This window comes from Schistocerca americana, chromosome 2 (assembly GCF_021461395.2).
Source record: "Schistocerca americana isolate TAMUIC-IGC-003095 chromosome 2, iqSchAmer2.1, whole genome shotgun sequence".
In the NCBI taxonomy this organism is placed as follows: domain Eukaryota; kingdom Metazoa; phylum Arthropoda; class Insecta; order Orthoptera; family Acrididae; genus Schistocerca; species Schistocerca americana.
The window spans coordinates 1,024,890,112-1,024,913,668 of NC_060120.1; the positions used below are offsets into that span (position 1 = coordinate 1,024,890,112).

The following is a 23,557-nucleotide window of genomic DNA, read 5'->3' on the forward strand; positions in this document are numbered from 1 at the left end:
AATAGCTTCCGCGTAGTGAGCCAGAGTATCAAAAATCAGACGCGTGGTTCTTGAAGGCGAGAAATATCACTGCGGGTTGCATAGAAATGACATCGGTAGGGGCAGCTGAATCACGCTGTGCAGATAACAATACGTTACAACAACTGTTATATTACGCTCCGATAAACTGTTTCTTAAAGTTTTGTGTAGCTATGTTCTATAAATTTAAAGTGTTTGTCAGAGTGTCTTTTCGTTTTCTAGCCTCGCCGCTTACATCCCACCACACGACCCCCAATACGCGATGTACTTCGGCAGCAAGACGGCTGTCAGGGTGCTGCTCGATGGACTGAGGAAGGACTTGCTCGCCCGGAACAGCCGCATCCGTGTTGGAGTAAGTCCTCAAACCAGCCTCCAGATCACAAGCTGAAAGCAGAAAGGAGCCCTCTCGCTCTAGTCTCATTTTCGTGGCCACACTTGTTTACCTGCGAGGTTCATTACTCTCTCAGCTACTGTTCTTCCTGCTGCTATGCGTTTATTTCCATTTTCTTTCGAAAAGAGGTATAACAATAGTATTCGTCCATTCACCAGGTACTTTCCTCTGTAATAAACATCCTCTTGTTCAGAAACAAACCACCATGTTTTACGCGGTGAATGAAAGAAAACTGTCCCGGAAATTTTTTTTTATAAAGCTGACGTGGAACTGATCCATGTTAACGGATAGGAGAATTTTCCATCACAGAAAACTCTGAAAACCGTGATTTCGATACATCATGTAACACGCCTGCACTTGACGCATCTACCTGTTCGCTCTGTCCCGAAAACTTCGCTGTGTCAGTACGTTTAACCTTAGAACACTAAAGGAGGGGAAAAAACGTTAAATTGTTACTAAACCATCGTCAGTTTTACTACTCTATATTTTATTCAAAGTAATTCACAATTTATAGTTTATGCGCTAGTTAATTGCGACTATGACTGTAAGACAAAAAAAAACGACGCACCACGAACAAATTATCCAAATTGCTCACAAACTGAATACCGATATTCATACAGTTATCAACGAAAAGTGCAAAATTGTAAAGTTTGACAGCTGCTGGATGAATATGTGACATCGCAGCGCAATTTCACAGCGCAGCTGAGAAGAGAGATATCTATACCAGGACGTAAAATCTTAACGAATTTCATTCCCTGTATCAGCTGCACAGACGTGTGAAAAATACATACAGATGAGAGCATTTGAGAGAGTACGTTGCAGTAATCGGCGAAGGGCTCGACATTTGAACAGGAGCGTCGGCATTACTTGACGAATGGATGAATCACGGCCGAACACAGCGTCAAGAAGGAAGCGGTCGACCGGGAGAGACGACAGAACCTGAACTCCGAGCATTCGTCAGAGAGGTACTCAGAGTCCCGGATCCGTCATTGCCATCGATCTGGCGTGAAACTTGCGCTTCAGTGGCGGTAAGGGTTCACAGAAAGGAGGCTGAGTTCACGGCGCCCCATGTGCCAGCTGCTTTTATACCGTTTGGAGCGGTGTCGGGGCCCATTTGACCTGGAATCTCACTGACTGGAGTACAGTTGGCTTGACTGATGAGTCCCGCTTCGAACGGAGACCCGACGACCAGCGGGAATGTGACTGGAGACGGGCAAACTCGTTCATCCTTGGGAACTAATTCACTGGTGATCGCTCTTTTTTGGGAACCGTTCATTTTTACACGTTTACCATTCATTTGTGCTTGGTATACGGTTCTTATGAAAAACTGAAAATTATTAGCCTAGATGACTGAAGATGGAAGGCGCCAAGAGAGGCACTTGTCTCTGCCCTGGAGTACAGAGATTTCATTCATAACAGAATTCTCACACGCTTGTAATTTTCGTGATTCCGCAAAACCTCTCGGTTAGAAACTATAGCGTTATGTGGCTGATCGCAGTGAAATAATGTTAAGGTGGCGCACGAAAAACCAGCCCCGAGTACAGACTGCTCGCCAGTTACGCAGGATTTGTTGACCGCTACGAGCAGAGTAGATAAACATGTAATAATTAGGCAGTGAAGAGATAACAAATAAGGTAATGCAAACAACAACCTCGAAACAATAGATGACGATTGGTAGGCGACAATGAGCAGTCAAGTACTGAAATAATATTGTAGAAGTTATAATATTCTCTTTACAAAATGTGACACCAGATAATCGATTATGAAACGCGGACTTCATTCGGTTGCAAGTCGATCTGCCTTCCATAACAATGAACATGCTCTTTTACTTTGGATCAAAAAAAAAGACGGAAAATGGCCACTCGTGCGTGCCGTGCCGACTTCCTTTGCATGTGTAATAAGATAAAAAATCTTGCCTTTTTACAAGTATTTCTTCTGCTGTTTACCGAAGTAGTGAAGTGAGCTGATATGCCGTTTTGTTACCTGAAAAGATGTATTACATACCACGTAATTTTATGTAACTTACGTAATTATAAAATACATTATAATTACCGATAATGGCTGTTGAATAGAATACGAAAAGAACCAGAAGTTCAAAGTTCAAAAAAAGGTTTGAAACGGATTTAGTATGGGCACGCGCAGCGAACGAAACGAACGACTCTATACTTAACTAACTATGAGCAGTCGGCATTGGAACTGCGACGAGTGGCCACGCGAAGACGAGTCCGGCCGAGCGAGACGGAGACAGATGGGAACGGGACCGAGGCTGTAGTTGCGGGAACGAGACCGACCGTTTCCCGCTCCCGGAAACTATAAGCAGAAAGCCACGAACGAAGTGAACTATGAAAGACCGATCCTTAGAATTCGTTCATCGCTCGTTCCGTTCATCTTGATGAACAATTCCTTTTGACCCGTTAGTTCACGAACGACCCATATCTACTGGAGACGCCGTGGACAGCGATGGAATACCAGCCTGACTATCGCTCACCATGCGGCCTGACAGCCAGGAGTGTTAGTCTGTGGTGCCATTTCATACCATAGCAGGACCCCTTTGATTGTCATCCGGTGCATCCTTTCAGCACGGGGGTATGACGGCGATATTCTACGCCCCGTTTCGTTGCCATCCATGGCAAGCCATCCTGGGCTTAAATTTCAGCAAGATACCGCCCTGCCGCACACGGGACAGTTTCTGCTGCTTGTCCTCGTGCTTACCAAATTCTGCCTTGGCCAGCAATGTGGCCTGGTCTCTCTCCAATTGAGAACGCTGGGAGCACTATTGGCAGAGCCCGCCAACCAGCTCCGGATTTTGACGATCTAATTCGCCTATTGGGCAGAATTTGGAACTATATCCCTCAAGAGGATATCCAACGGATCTGTCAATCAACACCAAGACGAATAGCTGGTTTCATATGGACCAGAAGTGGATTAACGCGTTATTGGCTGGCTCAGTTCGTGAAGCTCTTTCTTTTGAATAAATCATCCAATTTTTTTTTTTTGAAACTGTAATCATTTATCTGTCTGTGTATGTATAACGCATTCGCCGATTTCCGTCCAATTCGGATAGTTCCTTCGTGGTGCGTCGTTTTTTTCCCTTAGGGTGTGAGGTCTCCAATGGTATGTCATGTACAGAATAAGTACAGACTGTGCTATTTTGCACCCTTTACTTACAATACCAGGTCGGCGGGGACCGCGAATTGGTACCAGCTGCAATTGCAAATTTTAGGATGGTTTAATAATCTAGGGCCAAGTGGGAGAGATAGGAACAGATGGGTGAATGCAACAGAAAATGGTGCTGACAGCAAAACAGCGCATGCCGATCGTCGAGTGTTATGCGAAGCACAATTCCTGTCAAACGATTGCAGAACTGTTTGTGCAAGAGATGAAGACTGGAAGTGTTTGCACGGAGCTTCAGCAAAAGTCTATAATTCAGAAGTTAACGAAATAATGGCGAGGACGGACCTTGCAGTGAAGAAAAACCGTAACTATCTGTAAAGGGATCGAACATCAAAAACCTTTGCTCCAGACTTTTCTTCGTTCGAACAAAGCCCGGTGAAATCTGAACGCCTTCTATCTGTGCAAGTGGGAATTAAAAGATCGTCTCATTGAAACATTATCAAAACGGACCTGCAGTATTGTCCTTACAGAGATGTACTGTTGCGCATGATTTAAATTGTTCAGACGAAACTTTGAATCTCTTTAAAGTCAGTACCGCCATTAGACTATTGTTTATTTACAGTGTTGCATTTACACTTACAAAATCATGGTTTCGGCTTCAGAGTGCCATTATCAAGTGTTTTAAGTTTTATAAATTGCCTAAGATGGCATACTGCCGTATTAAAATACACTATTAGACATAATGTTTAAGAGCCGATATTTCTGGCAGAGACTACTGCTTTGTTTCATTACTGAGTACACCATCTTGACTCAAGTCTATACGTCTAATAGTGTATTTTAATACGACAGTATGCCATCTTAGGCAATTTATAACACTTAAAACACTTGATAATAGCACTTTGAAGCGGAAATCATGATTATGTAAGTGTAAATGTAACACTGTGAATAAACAACAGTCTAATGGCGGTACTGACTTTACAGAAATATATTATGACTGTGGCCACGCATTATGAAAAAAAAAATTATGAAACTTTGCATGTTGAGTGCTCCTCAGATGAGGCTCCTTTATGGCTCTTATTTACAGGCATCCAAGGATGGGACATGGATATCCTCTTGGAAACTGCGCTGTCTGTAGTGTGTTAAGGCTGAGAGAGAGATGAAAAAACAAAAAATGTACTTGTTGCTTCGAATTCGTGTTCTCTCTACAATCAAAACCTAATTGGCGAACAGCAGCTCAAATGTTCAAATGTGTGTGAACTCCTAAGGGACCAAACTGCTGGCTCATCGATCGCTAGAGTGGCACACTACTTAAATTAACCTATTCTAAGGACAACACACACACCCATGCCCGAGGGAGGAGTCGAACCTCTGACGGGAGAGGCCGTGCAATCCGTGACATGGCGCCTCAAACCGCGTGGCCACTCCGTGCGGCGTACAGCAGCTGTTTTGTGCGGTGTTGCGAACTGAGTTGTGTGATATTCGTGTGACTGTTTCTTTCTGTTCAGTATATTTCACTGGCAGAAGAAAGGCGAGGGGGAGGACATCCGAGGATGCGAGCTATGCGAGATATGTACGTGGGCAGCGCGTTGTACTGAGAGGACCGGCTTGTGAATATTGCAACAATGTCAGGGAAAATTTCGAACGAGAGAAAGACACTGATGGGCACTTGCTGCCTCTTATTTCAGTTACAGACAGTACCGTGGACACGTTAAAAACTCATAAAACCACTGTCCTGAGAATAGGGAAGAGAAGCTACGAAGTAGAAAAAAATGAAGCTGGACTGTCACTTCCAAGCACTCCAGGAAAGAAGAAGCAATTCGAGAATTGTGGGTCTTATAGCGACGATTTTCAGGGATATCCAGTACGAAGTCGTGTTTAATTATTATTCGAGAAAGGCTAGTCCAACTCTCGATAAATTGAAGGCTTCTGCAAGCGGCGACTGTTGTGAGAGCGGTTGTGGAAACGGTTCTGTCTCAGGAATCACTCTCCCAGTTCGCTCCGTGCCACTTTCCCTTGGAATGATGGTGCTGACCTGTCGTCACCGGTACGTACAGCGAAAGAAGATCCAGACTTACTTATTTCCATAATTACGGTCAGTGTCTTGACTCGCTGTTGATATCGGCTGTGGATGCCAGTCGATGATTCGGGTCGTAAGCGGCCTTCAGCCCGTTCAAGGCAGTTGATGCCGCGTTTTCCGTTCCTGGCTGGATCCCATTATACAGGTTCGCCTTCCGCCGGTGTAGCTCCGGCTTTGGCCGTATTGCGATGTCGGGGCAGTGGGTGAAGGTGGCGCGTGTGTGGACTTAATCACAGATTGACTTGGGAGGTGCTCTGTCCCCACTTGCTCGCAGTCTTTCATCTGCTGAACTGCGATAAAGGTTGCCGTGTAGCCACGTACCACGAAGATCTTGGCCTGCCGTTCACATAAGCCATGTTCAGTCAGCCGAAGTATCAGGAAAGCTGGAGTCCTGATTGTATCCTCTCTCTGTTTTTTGCTATTAAAGTGTTTTGATTTTGATGTAAGACGTAGTCGCCGGCCGGGGTGGCCGAGCGGTTCTAGGCACTTCAGTCTGGAACCGCGAGACCGATACGGTCGCAGGTTCGAATCCTGCCTCGATGGATGTGTGTGATGTCGTTAGGTTAGTTAAGTTTAAGTAGTTCTACTATGTTCTAGGGGACTGATGACCTCAGAAGTTAAGTCCCATAGTGCTCAGAGCCATTTGAAGCATTTAACACGTGGTCGGAATTGCTGGGAAGAAGGTAAAGGATATTCAACACACTGTTAGCGTCGCGTATATTCTGCTCGCTCGTAAATGCGGCTTAAATATACGCCAACGATAATCAAGGTTGCTAAGCAGGCACAAATATTACTAAAATTGGTACAGTTTTGCATGTAATAGTTTAATTACGTTATACAAACTCGCGGTTAGGTCAAAGATAATCAGATGTAGCATGAAACTATTGCTGTTGATGACCGTTCAGTTAATTGTTGCGAAGAGAGAGGCGATTTAACCATCTACGTAGCGTAAGAATTTGTATTCACGATAAATAATTTCATTAATATCACAGTGGCTTCAGTTTTGGTTAATCGTTTCTTTGACATAAGTAAATTTAATTGTAAATTCAAAGACATCGCAAGACAAACCTAAGCCTTGTTGCCTAATGCAGTTAAATATTTCTAGCCAATTCTTTAACAATTCTGATAAATTGAACTTGCAAATATTCATACTATAAAATTACTGTCAGTATTCACAGTATTTGTTATGTTAACTTGAAGCTGAAGCCCAGTATTTAATATTTGAAATAAATTCCACGTAATGGCCGCCTGTGCGCCATTACGACAAAAGAAAGCCAGATGGGCATTCTCCCACACAGCTAATTTCTAATAATTAGTTTCACTTAAATGTTTCGGCTAGGAGAGAGTGGTTTTGTACAAGAACAGGAGAAATTCACTTTTTACCATATATTGTAACAGAAAATACATACATCAAATACTGCGTCACAACGGCTAAGCAACTTAATTCTTCAACAGCGGAGACAAAAGTAGTATTTGATCTTTGGTCCATGCCTTCTTTAACCTTAATGAGATAAAATGTGCGTGATTACAAAGTATGTGTTTACATTGTATAGTTACTCTCTGATACTAAAATACATACTTTATTAACAGTTTTAACACAAAAAATATAGTATTAACGAGTTGTAGGTTTTATAGTTATCTGCCCTGTTAGCTACGGTTTTGTCGACAGAAATTGTTATTCTCAATGGAGAGAAGTCTTCCGAAGTAAGAGGGATTTCAGGTGTGCCGCAGGGGAGTGTCGTAGGACCGTTGCTATTCACTATATGTAAATGACCTGTAGATAACATCGGAAGTTCACTGAGGTTTTTTGTGGATGATGTTGTAGCATATCGAGAGGTTGTAAGAATGGAAAATTGTACTGAAATGCAGGAGGATCTGCAACGAATTGACGCATGGTCCAGGGAATGGCAATTGAATCTCAATGTAAATAACTGTAATGTACTACTATTACATAGAAAGAAAAATCCTTTAACATATAGCTATAATATAGTACATCAGCAACTGGAAGCACTTAATTCCATAAACTATCTGGGAGTAGGCATTAGGAGTGATTTAAAATGGAATGACCATATAAAATTAGTCGTTGGTAAAGTAGATCCCAGACTGAGATTGTGGCCGAGCGGTTCTAGGCGCTACACTCTGGAACCGCGCGACCTGCCTCGGACATGGATGTGTGTGATGTCCTTAGGTTAGTTAGGTTTAAGTAGTTCTAAGTTCTAGAGGACTGATGACCTGAGAAGATGAGTCCCATAGTGCTCAGAGCCATTTGAACCAGGCTGAGATTCATTGGAAAAAATCCTAAGGAAATGCAGTCCGAAAACAAAGGAAGTAGGTTACGGTACACTTGTTCGTCCACTGCTTGAATACTGCTCAACGGTGTGGGATCCGTACCAGATAGGTTTAATAGAAGAGATAGAGAAGATCCAATGGACAGAAGCGAGCTTCGTTACAAGATTGTTTAGTAATCGCGAAAGCGTTACGGATATGATGGATAAACTCCAGTGGAAGACTCTGTAAGAGAGACGCTCAGTAGCTCGGTACGGGCTTTTGTTGAAGTTTCGAGAACATACTTTCGCCGAGGAGTCAAGCAGTATATTGCTCCCTCCTAAGTATATCTCGCGAAGACACTACGAGGATAAAATCGGAGAGATTAGAGCCCACACAGAGGTATACCGACAATATTTCTTTCCACGAACAATATGAGACTGGAATAAAAGGGAGAACCGATAGAGGTACTCAAGGTACAAAAATGGTTCAAGTGGCTCTGAGCACTATGGGACTTAACTTCTGAGATCATCAGTCGCCTAGAACTTAGAACTACTTAAACTTAACTAACCTAAGGACAACACACACATCCATGCCCGAGGCAGGATTCGAACCTGCAACCGTAGCGGTCACGCGGTTCCAGTCTGTAGCGCCTAGAACCGCTCGGCCACCCCTACCGGCGTATTCAAAGTACCCTCCACCACACACCGTCAGGTGGCTTGCGGAGTATGGATGTAGATGTATATGAAATAAACTCAGTTTTGCGCTGTACTTACGCTTCACATTTGGACCTCTGGTATAGGTTTAGTTTAATTTTTATAAGGATTTCCAGGAGACGTCACATGATCCGGGACGATAGGAAAGACCCATGGGACCACCCATCTGCGACAGCAGCAGGCTGTGGTACTGCAACTCTGCGACAGGTGATCACGGAGAGATAGCCATCTCACCCAGCAGTGGCTGTCTTTATTCAGCAGCGTGCAGGAAATCTACAACAGACCTGTGCCAGACCTCTCTTTACTGTAATCAGGGAACCGAGTGCGAACGTAACGTACGCCATCGTTCAGTCTGACCAATTGTCTTATGACCTAAAATACTGGGGTATTTGTGGAGTGAAGTAGTGCCTACTATTTACCTTGCGTTACTTGTCACGACCGCATAGGTCTCGCTATTACGAAGATGACAGCGATTTTGTTGTAGTATAGGAATGATTCGTAAAAGCTCTTGATGCTTATTGTTGCATTAGCAACAGCGTATTTTTCATCATGTACCGGTGACCTGATCCTTTCCAGCTGTTCTGTTGCACTACGTTTCTCCTGACATCCTCTGTTTGGCCCACCGGGACTGCCAATGTTGTGTTTTCTTCCGCCCCTTTGCAGTGGTGAAATGTTATTTTTCCCGTCCATCTCGTGTTGACACCGCCGTAATGTAAGCGAAATAGCTACTCTCTGGAACACTGTTTGCAGCCTTATAAAACGTTGGCATGCAACATTTCCGTAGAAGATGCGGAACTTTTCAGAGACAGCAAACTGTCACTGCCACATACTGTGCATGACTTAAGTATGAAACGTCCCCTTAGAAAATTTATAAATGACTGTGCTTAAACTGACACACAATATTTTTAGCGCAACGCAATCTGACTTTCAATATTCCCTACAAAAGAATGGCCCTGACTAACATTAACCTAAACCATTCACAAATCACTTACCTCACAAAAATCTTCGTTACTCGAACTACTGCAATACAGCGAGCGCCACTACTGCCAGCTAAATAAAAGATTCAAACCACTGAAGGCACTCACTAACTACTGATAGGCATAGTCAGCAAATGAAAGATTTTGATAGGGAATAAGCAATGTATTTACCTTAATAGTGTTCAATAGTCATAATATATATAGCAGTTCATGACATCCAGTCTTACAAATGTACTGTATCTGATGGACACAAGTCCAGATCATCCGCTCTTAAAACTCCGCCATTTCTCTCCCCACATCCACCACTGCTGGCGGCTCACCTCCAACTGCGCAACGCTACGCGCTGTTAACATCCAGCTGCCCAACACTACAATAGCAAACGACAATGCAAACGAGCCACAGACTGCACACAGCACAGCCAGTGATTTTCATACAGTGCGCTACGTGGCGTTACCAATAAAAAAACCTAAACAGCCTACTTACATAAGCTTCAAATACAAATGAATTAAGGGAAGAAAGGTCGTATTGGAGACAGATTATATTGTATCGTTGTGGTGTCCGTTTTTGAGGGGAATATCAAATGGAAATTTTAACGATGTTGTTTGGCTCAATGAAGCATGGGTAAATGCAAGCCATTCAAGAAGTACATGGTGGATAGATGACTTAGTAACTGGCATCATGCCACAACCCATTAGAAAAGGTGTGACGTTTCACCCATGGTTTAAGGACGCACTTTTCAAAAATTTGAGGAAATCTTCAGTAATAGTTATAGACAACGCCTCATATCATTCGACTGTCCTTGATTAGGTATCTAAAGCAACCTCCAGACAACATGACTCTCTCCTGTGGCTATAACCAAAAAATGTTCCCATACCAGACGAATGTAGAGACGGTGAATTACTTGATCTCGTAGCTCAGAGCACCTTTACTTGTACGTATTATAGATCATGTGGAAAATATATGGTCATTTGGCTCTCAGACAGCCATCATAACACTCCCAGGTATGTCACAATGAACAATAAATGTACAGAGGCAGAAGTGGAAAGACTAGCAAAGGATACTGTAAAACAAACTTCGTCCTCAGATTGGCATAAGATAAGATACACGAAAAATAAGTTACAATGAAAGCATGTCAGAATGAATGTGTAGTGGAAAATAGCAATGAACGATTTGTTATTTCATTAAATTATGACAGCAGCTCTAGTCATCACTCCGATGATAGTGAACGTGATGCAGATATGTGTCATGCATCCGTTAGTGGTATAGTGTGTAATCAAAAATTCATTTGTGTTCACCTGTTGAAATTTTCTCCGCTTGCTTACATAATTTGTCACTTTGCGACATATATGTGACTCAACGATCATCTTATTGCTGTTATTCGCCTATAGCGTGTTGTTACAGCATCTTACGCATCGCCGTCCGTACATCAACTGTGGCCGTCACCACTCCCTACCCACTACCTCCAAAGACAGTGGCAACAGTCGGTAATCAAAGCTGATAATCGTCTTGACCACTGTATTTCTTAATTTTATACTCCCTCACTCTTTTCGGCCATACGCCACTCTCATAGGCTCTGCAAAAGAAGTTCATGAAAGAGTGTCAATGGAAAAACATCGATACAGTGACACAAAACATAAATAAGGAAGAAGCAAGCGCTGAGAAGAAAAGAGTGATAAAATACGTGACATGCACTTCATAAAAAACAAAAAACGAGGGGAAGTAAAACCCAACAAAATATCTATAACACATTCTTAGGTAAAAAAAACTGAATTTGTCAGACATAGACACAACGTACGTGGTCTATCTTACTTCACATCCGAGTGCGAATCGGCTTACTGTACACATTGAGACATTAGGTGGGGAAGAACGCCAGATGACAGTACTGTACTACATTTGTGAAAATTGTATGTTATGGAATGCAAAAATACTGATACAACTGATTGATAAATGTACTTTTAAACGACAAATGATTTTATATCTCTACATCAACCTGTTTATTATCTAACAAATATCCATATGGTGCAAGGAGACTGGAGAAAATTATCACTACAAGACGGCGTCGATGTATAAAAATGTAATGAAAGTAAGTGAACATCTACCTGTTCAGTAAAATAATAAACTACAAGAGATGCATAATTTAGTATCCAGAAATGTATAGGCGAAAACGTTAAAATCGATGTGTTGGTATTCACAAAATGACAGGAAATGTTTTTTAGTGTGTAACAGTTTTGCAGAGACAAGCATTAGTGTATAAAATAAAATACAAAGTGCAATATACATAAGGACTGGAATACAATAGATGTGTATATATTCAATACATTATTCAAGATAAATGGTGAAAACTCGTATCTGTCAAATCTTGTGATTATGCACAATGTGCAAACTACTACTCAAGAACTGTGAGCTATACCACATTGTGAGCATACCATTAATAATCTAGCGGTCTTGTGTAACGATTATCCACTTGTGACAGGACCAGAAGTACATAAAAATCCAAGATAACAATATGTAAAGGTAGAATACAGCAGATAAATCACAGTGACAGTATGCTGTGACGTATAAGTCTGGGAAGTTGCACAACGGTAGGTGTTAAAAACATTTTTAATTCTTTTTCATATTTCTAGAATTTAGTTAATATCACTTAAATCATCGAAATGATGGAGATAGAATTCACATTTCCCTTCAATTATTTTAAATTCAGTGGAAAAATATTATCATCGATCATGAACCATCAGCTTATCCAATAGAATGGCCGGAATTTTCATGAAGAACTTAGAGAATAATTTCATGAGAGAAGATCGTAAAGTCTGGAATAATGTGATTATTTCTAACATATTCGTTGATGACACATTTCTGTTAGTCAAAGGCGATCGCGATCTAGTTGATGATATAACAGAAAAACTTAACATTATGCACCCAAGCATTCGGTTCAGTCTGGAATATGAAGTTAAAAAGTCAGTAAATTTCCTTAATTTAACTGTGTGTAGAGCAGTTAACAGTCTGTCATTTGGCATTTTCAGAAAACCAACTTACTCCAATGTTATCATACATTCAGATTCGTGTCATCTGGGAACACGTAAATGGACCTATTTTCGTTCTGTGGCTAATAGATTAACAAAATTTCCCTTAAAATCAAAGGATACAGAAAATATTTGAATATATTGGAACATTTAACATCTAACAACAAGGAGATTAGAGTTTTGTTTTTCTTCCAGTTCATTGCATGATGATACAGCAACAGTCATAAATGTCTTGAAGAAATAAACAGTCTTGGCTGCTAAACAAGCTTTGTTATTTTATATTTTGCCAATGATGCGTTTCGTCCTGTTTAAGGCATCTTTATATTGGCTGGTACAACGCGTGTTAAACACACAGGCTGGGGTCCATTCGAATGTCTTGGCAGGCAAACACCGTTGTCAATACTGTAAGAACTTGTGTGGCGCCCGCGATATAAATTAGTGTCGAGTATACAGGAAACCACGTTTAAAATGCATGAAAGACCTAAGTACGTAGTTCTCCTTGTCGAGTTTCAAGAGACAGCGCAGTGGAAGCAAAGATAGGGTTACAAACGAATGGTAACCTTGAGAAACGTTTACGCCGTTCAGTAAAAGCAAAACGCGATAAATACGAAAATTCAGGCGTGTGTAGAATAAATTGTAATGGCTGTGAAAGTTTTTTATGTGGGACGATCGGGTATGTCTTTCAAGAAGAGCTTTATGTAACATCGCACAGCAGTAATGAAGGAAGCATTAAAAAGCTCTTCCTACACAATAGCCATACTATTGATGACGGTCATGAAAACTGAAGTATTACATAAGGCAACTAAAGGGCAATTTTCTTATACGTTACAAGAGTTAGAAATTTATCTTAACAGAAAAAAAAATTCTTCAGAAATATTAAGTGGACAAACAGATTTATCTAAAAACTGGTTCTTTAATAAGTTCTCGAAATATTTATAGCCGTTGCTACAGGAAATATCTGGAGCCCTATAGATGGCGACTCAATATGATATTTATTTATTCAGCTTCCACTTACGGTAAATTTGCGTTTCTTTCGGTTAATACACACCGAAAAATGTACTCTTTGTGTAGCTTTCCCTCTTTCTTTTCATTTTATTTGTTTTCAATACAGTTATTGCACAGTTTTATCGATTAATTCCACTCTGTCCTTGTCAGGGTTTGCTTTCGTTTATTCGTTCTCGGAATATCTACAGCCATTGCTACAAGATGTAGTTGGAGTCAGACAGATGGCAACTCAGTACGATATTTCCTTACATAACTTTCATTTTCAGTAATTTTTCGTTTTCGGTTAATTCAAAAGAAACAAACGTATTCTTTGTGTAGCTTTTCACCTTCAATATAGGTAGAGCACATTTTTGTTGTATGCCACTATGTAATCGTAAGATTTGCTTTCGTGGAAGATACTTAATGTGTTTTACTGTTCCTGTATATTTCATCTGCCAGGTGAGTGGTTTAACTACCGTATTTTTCATGATTCGCATGTTATTATGCAGCGAGCATGTTTTTGGCATTGTCCCTGTCAGTTAATAAGATGTGCGACACCTATATTTACAAGATTACTTGCCGTAAGACACTAGATTATTTTTTATGTGATGCTGTCAACATTTTTAGAAATATTAGAAATAATTAAAAATGTTTTTAACGCCTCTCTTTATGCAGCCTCCCAGACTTAAATGTCACAGCTTATAGTCGCTGTGGTTTATGTGTAGTATCCTACTTTTACATATTGTTGTCTTGGATTTTTGTATACTTCTGGTTCTACCATAAGTGGAAAATTGTTACGTAAGACCGCTAGGTTGTTAATTTTATGCTTACATTGTAGTACGAGTATAGCTCAGAATCTTTGACTAGTAATTTGCCCACTGTGCACGATCACAAAATTTGACAGATACTAATTTTTCACCATTTGTATTGAATCAGATATTAAATACACACACATCTGTTGTATTCCAATCCTTACATGTATGTATTGCATTTTGTACTTTATGTTCTAAACTGATGCTTACCTCTGCAGAACCGTTACATACTAAAAAACACTTCCTGTCATTTAGCCAGTAAAGTTGTAAATTTTGTTTTATCTTATGGTTGGAATACCAGAATACCAACAAACCGATTTTAACGTTTTTTCACCATTTGTATTGAATCAGATATTAAATACACACACATCTGTTGTATTCCAATCCTTACATGTATGTATTGCATTTTGTACTTTATGTTCTAAACTGATGCTTACCTCTGCAGAACCGTTACATACTAAAAAACACTTCCTGTCATTTAGCCAGTAAAGTTGTAAATTTTGTTTTATCTTATGGTTGGAATACCAGAATACCAACAAACCGATTTTAACGTTTTCACATATACATTTCTGTATACTAAATTACACATCTGTTGAAATTTTTTGTTTTATCGAACAGCCAGAAGTTCAAGAATTTTAATTACATTTTATACATTGACTCCATCTTGTGTTGATAATTTTCTCCATCCTTGCACCAGATGAATTTTTGTCAAATAATAATCATGGTGATGTAATAGATATAATATAATATCATTTGTCATTTGAAACTACATGTAACAGTCAGTTTTAGCAGGACTTCTGTATCTCACAACGTACAAGTTTCACAAGAGATGTATAGTGCTACCATCTGGAGTTCTTCTTCACCTGGTACCTTGATGTGTTCAGTGAGTCAGTTTGCACTCAAATGTGGAGTAATGTAGACCACATACGTTGTATCCATGTTTGATAAATTCATTTACGTTTTACCAAAGAATAGATATTTTGGTGAGTTCTACGTCTCTTCTTTTTTTTTACGATGTGCGTTTCATGTATCTTATCAATGTTTTCTCACTGAGTACTAGCTTCTTCCGTTTCTACGCTACACTTTTTATATAAATGTACCAATGTTTTTTTCACTAATGCCATTTCATGTATTTTTCTTGTACAGCGTTTGAGAATGGGCTGAGGCCGAATCGTGAAGGGCAGTATTACAGTGGTCGAGATTATTATCAGTTCTTGAGTGCTTTAAAAATGGCCGCATTCTCGCAGAGCATTTATGCGTTTTGCAACAGTCCGTAAACTGACAACTAGCTTCCTTCTTGGTGTGCGCCCAGCTATGGATCGCACGAGCACGTGACACGTTGTGTGCGAGCCGGCGGCTCTGGTCAGCATCATCACCTTCCGTCAGAGTTATTGAACTATATGAAATGAATCGACATAATTTCTGTACTGTTTGCGCTAGGACGTTCAAACTGTACGGCTGGCCGAGGGGCATGTAGGGAATTAGTATGCGCAGTGTTGTTTGGTTTAGCGACGAAGACCACTCTCATCTGGACGAATTCGTCAGTAAGCAAAATTGGCGTATTTGGGGGACTGAAAATTCGCATTTCGCGATCGAGAAGCCCCTAAAAAATGGTTCAAATGGCTCTGAGCACTATGGGACTTAACATCTATGGTCATCAGTCCCCCAGAACTTAGAACTACTTAAACCTAACTAACCTAAGGGCATCACACAACACCCAGTCATCACGGGGCAGAGAAAATCTCTGACCCCGCGAGAAGCCCCTCAACGGGTGGCTGTGTGGTGTGCAATGTCCAGTCACGGAATAATCCGTGCGATATTCCGTGATGGCACGTAAACGTCCACAGGCCCCTGCGAATCCATCGGTACCGACCGGCCGCCGTGTCGTCCTCAGCCCACAGGCGTCACAGGATGCGGATATGGAGGGGCATGTGGTCAGCACTCGGTTCTCCCGGCCGTATGTCAGTACGAGTCCGTAGCCGCTACTTCTCACTCAAGCAGCTCCTCAGTTTGCCTCACAAGGGCTGAGTGCACCCTGCTTGCCAACAGCGCTGGGCAGACCGGATGGTTACCCATCCAAGTGCTAGCCCAGTCTGGCAGCGCTTATCTTCGGTGATCTGACGGGAACCGGTGTTACCACTGCAGCAAGGCCGTTGGCTTCTTGATGGTACAGTCACTACCGAATGGTACGTGACGGTTTAGGAAGATGATTTTTTCCCCATTATCTAAAGTAACCATGAGTTCGACAAAATGTGGTTCACGCAAGACGGAGCTCGACGCCATCGAAGCAGGAGCGTGTTTGATATTCTGGAGGAGTAATTTGGATACCGCATTCTGGTTCTGGGGTACACAGAGGCCACTGGCATGGGCCACGATTGGCCGCCATATTCGCCGGATATGAACACATACGACTGTTTTTTGTGGCGCTGTATTAAAGACAAAGTGTACAGCAATAATTCCAAGACCTTTGCTGAGCTGAAAACAGCCATTCAGGAGGTCATCGACAGCAACGATCTTCCTACACTTCTGCGGGTCATGCAGAATTTCGCTGTTCGTCTGCGCCACATCATCGCCAATGGTGGCAGGCATATCCAACATGTCATAACCTAAATCTGAATATCTGTAGTGACGTTGAATAAAATGTGTGCACGCCGTAGCTAGTAACTAACTTACGTTTTTTTCGTACAGTTCAATAATTGTCACCCTGTACAAAGTAATTTAAATCGAAGTATAACGAGTCCGCTCTACAAAGCGGCCCATACCACATAAATTCAAAATAACGAAGTGACTTAATGGTTGTAACAGACGTAATCATTTTGTTTGCCTTCTTAGGCTGAATTTTTCAGAGAACAGCTGATAGGAATTAAGTCAACATTCACCTTTCGAAATCAGCGCTCCCTTGCTTCAAATTTCCAGTGGCGCCCGGTGAAATGCGTGTCACTTCAGTTGGAAAAATTCCGAAGAACTGTAAAAGAATGATTAACAGAATTTTGGCACGTACAAGACATCTTATAACCCATAGCATCAGACATATGCGTTACTGACTCGTCATAGCAAGCTTATGGGACCACCACGACCGCTCTAGTGTGAACTACAAAAATAAAATAAACAATTGCGTTTTTGAAATCGAATGTACCTTTACCAAAAAAGGCGCTTTTCGCTGTATTATCCTGACGAGGCACCTTATTGCGATTACACGTTCCGCGAGAGTGACTACTGTACATGGCGATATAAGGAAGGCAGAGAAATCAAGTGAAAGAGTTGAAAACAAATAAATGGCCATGCCCGGATGGATTCCTCCTTACCTACCTTACATTTATCGTGAATCTTTCGCGTAGTGCAAACTACGATGCGACTGAAAAAAAAGCGCAGGTTATATCTGTATAGAGGAAGAACATAATGAACCCGCAAAATCACAGACAATTTCCTTGAGACGGAAAAGATTCTGTCAACAAATCAGCATGGATTTCGAAAGAACCGCTCTTGCGAAAGTCATCTTGCTCTTTTCTCACCTGATGTCCTCCGGACCGTGGACAAAAGGTAACAGGCAGAGTTCCTGATTCCCGAAAAGCGTGTGACACTGTGCGCTCGGCCGACTATTAACAAAGGCTCGAGCATACGGCTTCCAGATATGTGAGTGGCACAACACTTTTATAGTAATAGAACCCAGTATGTTGTCCTCTACGACGAGTGTTCAACAGAGACAATGGTATCGTCAGGAGTGCCCCACGGAAATGTAATAAGACCGTTCTTATTCTTTATGTATGAGGGGAAGTGAAAACCTAAAGGCAGTTCTGAAATTTCTCGCCGTAGGGCTTGGTAACACTGCTGAAGTATAGGCGGCAACAGTTCTATAGAACGTGTCACTCTTATTCCGGCGATAGTTGTATTGTAGCAGACAGTGAAACGTGTCATCTCCATTGTCGATCTGCACCAAAGAGAAAAAGAGGACAGTAATTCGCTTTTTGTTTGCGGAAGGACTTAAAGCTGTGGAAATTATTCATCGAATGCAAGCGCAATGTGGTGAAAGTCGCTTATCGCGAAGTAAGATTTACGAATTGATAGAGCGCTTCCCAAACACAGAAGAACTTCTCCAAGTGACTAGGAAATATCGGGCAGGCCATCGCTGTTAACAGCTGAGGACAAGTTGAAAGTCATTTGGGGTATGGTGATGGAAAACTGTGAACAGTGAAAACTATTGAGAAGTGTAGCGAACTAAACTGAAATCTGCAATCAGATTCAAATGTCGCTGAAAACTGCGAAAATGTGTCATCCTGTAGCAAGATAACGGTCAGCCACACTCTGCGAAACGGACGGCCGAAACAGTAAAGGAGTTGGATTTTCATATGTTTGGACCACTGAAGGAAGCGCTCAGGGGAAGAAGTTTTGCAACCGATGCTGATGTCGTTGATGCGGAGCAAAATTGATTACAGGTGCAACCAAAAACCGGCGAAATCAAAAAACTTGTGAAACGTTGGACAAAGTGCATTGAAGTCCAGAGAGGTTATGTAGAAAATAATGCATGTTTCAGTTTTCTATCATTAGAATAAATATTCCTTTTCTCAGACGACCGTATACTTTTTGAATTCTTCTCGTACATAACTGATCTGACGGACAGGCTGAGCAGCAATCTGCAGCTGTTTTCTGATGACGCTATGGTATACGGAAAGGTGTCGTCATTGAGTGATTGAAGGAGGGTACAAGATGACGTAGATAAAAATTGTAGTTGGTATGATGAGTTTCAGCTGGCTCTAAATGTATGAAAACGCAAGTTAATGCATATGAGCAGGAAAGATGTCGATTAAATATCTAGGCATATCGTTGCTAGGCGATATGAAATGGAAAGAGCAGGTAAACACGGTAGCTGGGAAGACGGATGATCGACACCGGTTTAATGGAAAAATTTTAGGTAAGTCCAATTCATCTACAACAGGGGTCTCGTACACAACACTAGCATTACCCATTTGTGAGTACTGCTCAGTGATTGGGGATCCCCACCAGGTAGGATTAAAGGAACATATCGAAGCAGTTCAGAGGCGATCAACACACAAGGATTACAGAAATGCTGCGTGAACTCAATAGGGAATCCCTGGCGAAAAGATGACATTATTTTCGAGAAAATTCAAAGAACCGGCATTTGATGCTGACTGAAGAACGATTCTACTGCCGCCAATGTGCATTTCGTGTAAAGACCACGAAGATAAATTAGGTCACGTGCAGAGGCATGTGGACAATGCTTTTAGTAGCATTAGTAGCAGTAGTAGTACATATCTTTTATTGGACATTCTTGGCGCTACAATTTAAGAACAACAAAATTAAAGAAAATCACATACACTTTCGTTTACAGACTTATAGATCTAGAATGACGAGGATTGGACATGAAGTCGACTGCTTCTTTATAGCTGGAAATATCTCGGCATTTTCCTGAAGTAATTTAGGAAAACAATGGATAACCTAACTCATGAAGGCTGGATGATGACTGAAGTCTCCGCCCTCCCGAATACAAGTTCACTCTGTTTAAAACAGTGCTCTTTCGTTTTAACCTAGTGCACACTACTGTTTTAGAAGTAAGTTGTTTAATTACGATAAAAGGCTGATGCTACCATATCCATTCATTTCTCACTTCCAGTCACTGCACACACACTACACGTACATTGTTTCATAACACTACACGCACTGTTAGCTCATGTCAGGAGCATTCTGAGCACCGTAACTTCTCATTTATTAGCCTGAAAAACTGGATCAATATCCCTATATAACGAGTGAAATGTCAAGTTCAGAAATATGTGTAAATATTATAAACTGCTTGGCTTTGGGAGTAAGTTTTGTCAGAAAATGAAAAAAGAAGGAAATATTATAGTGTGAATGTGTTATGTAGAGTGTCAGATATTTTATTATCGTTATTATTATTTGTGTTACTTTTTTACCAGACCGCTACTCTGTGTTATCTAGTTAATCCTTCAACATATAGAATGTTTGGGTTAACAGATACTTTTTAACTACCTTTTTAGATGAGTTCGTTTAGCAGTTTCTTTAATCTCCTTTGGTAATTTATTGTACAGTTTTATTCCTTGGTAGAAAATGTTGTTTTGAGTTCTTTTTTATACTTTCTTAGTAAGTATAACTTCAGTCTACACCTTGTTCCTTGACCGTGGACAGAACTGTCAGGGTACTTGTTATCGATGTTATTTCTGATGTGTAAAACTGAATGGTAAATGTATCCAAATGGTGCACTTAAAACCCAAGTGTTTTTAACAGATCTTTCCAATGAAATCGACTACGGTTTTTGGTTATTATTTTTATGACCCTTTCCTGCAATTTGAAAATCGTGTTCACATTTTGTACATTTGGTCCCAGTAAAAAATGCCGTAGCTAAGAGTTGAGTGTACATATGAATAGTATGTAACTAAAAGACACTGGCTGTTATACACTGACAGCACTCGAAGGACGTAACATGCCGATGACATTCTGTCTGCAAGTATCTTCGTATGTTCACATTATTTCAACTGAGAATCAATATTCATTCCTAGACGTTCCGCATTTGTTACACTATCTATAGAGTCGCCATCTACATTTAACTGAATAGTCATTTTCCCTCTTCAAAGTGTAACTCATATCATTTGTTTTCTTTATGTTCGATGTCACTTTATTGCTTATTGACCAATTGTAAACTTACTTGAGGGTTTTATTTGCTTTCTCTGCAAGGAGTTCTCTTATCAATTGTAAACTTCCTTGAGGGTTTTATTTACTTTCTCTGCAAGGAGTTCTCTTGTTTTTTAAGTAACAATAATATTGTTGCCATCAGCAAAGAGAATTTTGTCTCCACGGCTAACACTAGCAGGAAAGTCATCAAGTTATAGCAAAAACAGTATTGGTCCTAAAATGCTCCCTGAGCCACTCCTTTACTAACGTATTTTGGCTCTGATAAGTGTTTTACTAAAACCATAGACGTATTTGAGGTTTTTGTTATCTCTACTCCTTGTACCCTAGCTGCTAGATATGATAGAACCAGTTTTATTCCTAATGCTTCCAGCTTACTCAATAAAATCTCATGCTCAACTGTACCAAAAGCGCTATAAAGATCTAAAAATATGCTGTAACTCATTCATCTTTGTCAAAAGCATCAAGTATGGCTTTTGTGAATTCCACTATAGACGATTCCATATTTCTACCACATCAGAAGTCAAACTATGGTTGTAGTTATTCAAGAAACTCATTAATCTGTCTTTCATAATTGATTCTGTTATTTTTAGAATGGTGACAGCAGTGAAATGGGCCGGCAATTTACTATGTCTTCTGCATTATCTTTCTTTAGCAGAGACAGAACTCTTGGCTGTTCTACATCTACAGCTACATGGATATTCAGCAAATCACATTTACGTGCCTGGCAGAGGGTTCATCGAACCTCCTTCACAATTCTTAGTTATTCCAATCTCGTACAGCGCGCGGAAAGAATGAACACCCATATCTTTCGTACGAGCTCTGATTTCGCTTTTTTAGTCGTGGTGACCGTTCCTCCCTAAGTAGGTCGGTGTCAATAAAATATTTTCGCATCCGGAGTATAAAGTTGGTGATTGGAATTTCGTGAGAAGATTCCGTCGCAACGAAAAACGCCTTTCTAGCCCAAATCCTGTATCATTTTTGTGACACTCTCTCCCATATTTCGCGATAATACAAAACCTGCTGCCTTTCTTTGAACTTTCTCGATGTATTCTGTCAGTCCTATCTGGTAACGATACCACACCGCGCAGCAGTGTTCTAAAAGAGGACGGACAAGCGTTCTGTAGGCAGTCTCCTTGGTAGGTCTGTTACATTTTCTAAGTGTCCTGCTAATAAAACGCAGTCTTTGGTTAGCCTTCCCCACAATATTTTCAGTGTGTTCCTTCCAATTTAAGCTGTTCGTAATTGTAATACCTAGGTATTTAGCTGAATTTACAGCTTTTAGATTAGACTGATTTATCGTGTAATCGAAGTTTAACGAGTTCCTTTTAGCACTCATGTGGATGACCTCACACTTTTCATTATTTAGGGTCAACTGCCACTTTTCGCACCATTCAGATATCTTTTCTAAATCGTTTTACAGTTTGTTGTGATCTTCTGATGACTTCATTAGTCGATAAACGACAGCGTCATCTGCAAGCAACCAAAGACGGCTGCTCTGATTGTCTCCCAAATCGTTTATATAGACAAGGAACAGCAACGGGTCCATAACACTACCTTGCGGAAAGCCAGAAATCACTTCTGTTTTACTCGATGACTTACGGTCTACTACTACGAACTGTGACCTCTCTGACAGGAAATCACAAATCCAGTCACATAACCGAGACGATATTCCATAATCACACAATTTCACTTCGAGCCGGTTGTATGGTACCGTGTCAAAAGCCTTCCGGAAATCCAGAAATACGGAATTGATCTGAAATTCCTCGTCAATAGCACTCAACACTTCATGTGAATAAAGAGCTAGTTGTGTTTCACAGGAACGATGTTTTCTAAACCCATGTTGACTGTGTGTCAATAGACCGTTTTCTTCGAGGTAATTCATAATGTTCGAACACAATATACGTTCCAAAATCCTGCCGCATATCGACGTTAACGATATAGGCCTGTAATTTAGTGGATTACTCCTACTACCTTTCTTGAATATTGGTGTGACCTGTGCAACTTTCCAGTCTTTGGGTACGGATCTTTCGTCGAGCGAACGGTTGTATATGATTGTTAAGTATGGAGCTAATGCATCAGCATACTCCGAAAGGAACCTAATTCGTATACAGTCTGGATCAGAAAACTTGCTTTTGTTGAGTGATTTAAGTTGCTTCACTACCCCGAGGATATTTACTTCTACGTTACTCATGTTTGCAGCTGTTTTCGACTCGAATTCTGGAATATTTACTTCGTCTTCTTTTGTGAAGGCATTTCGGAAAGCTGTGTTTAGTAACTCTGCATTCGCAGCACTGTCTTCGATAGTATCTCCATTGCTATCGTGCAGAGAAGGCATTGATTGTTTATTGCCGCTAACATACTACACATACAACCAAAATCTCTTAAGATTTTCTGCCAGGTGTCGAGACAAAGTTTCGTTGTGGAAACTGTTATAAGTATCTCGCATCGAAGTCCTCGCTAAATTTCGAGCTTCTGTAAAAGATCACAAATTTTGGGGATTTTGCGTCTGTTTAAATTTGG

The 23,557-nt window shown here is 40.9% G+C and overlaps 1 protein-coding gene and 1 pseudogene across 1 annotated transcript in view; one reads left to right on the forward strand and one right to left on the reverse strand.

Moving 5' to 3' along the window:
• Positions 1 to 23,557, forward strand: part of LOC124595610 (dehydrogenase/reductase SDR family member 11-like) — a 121,699-nt gene that overhangs the window by 55,352 nt on the left and 42,790 nt on the right. The window contains exon 4 of the mRNA XM_047134427.1: positions 241 to 370. Coding sequence (XP_046990383.1) covers positions 241 to 370 — 130 coding nt within the window. The remainder of the gene's footprint in view (positions 1 to 240; positions 371 to 23,557) is intronic.
• LOC124597571 lies at positions 16,415 to 16,532 on the reverse strand (annotated as a pseudogene).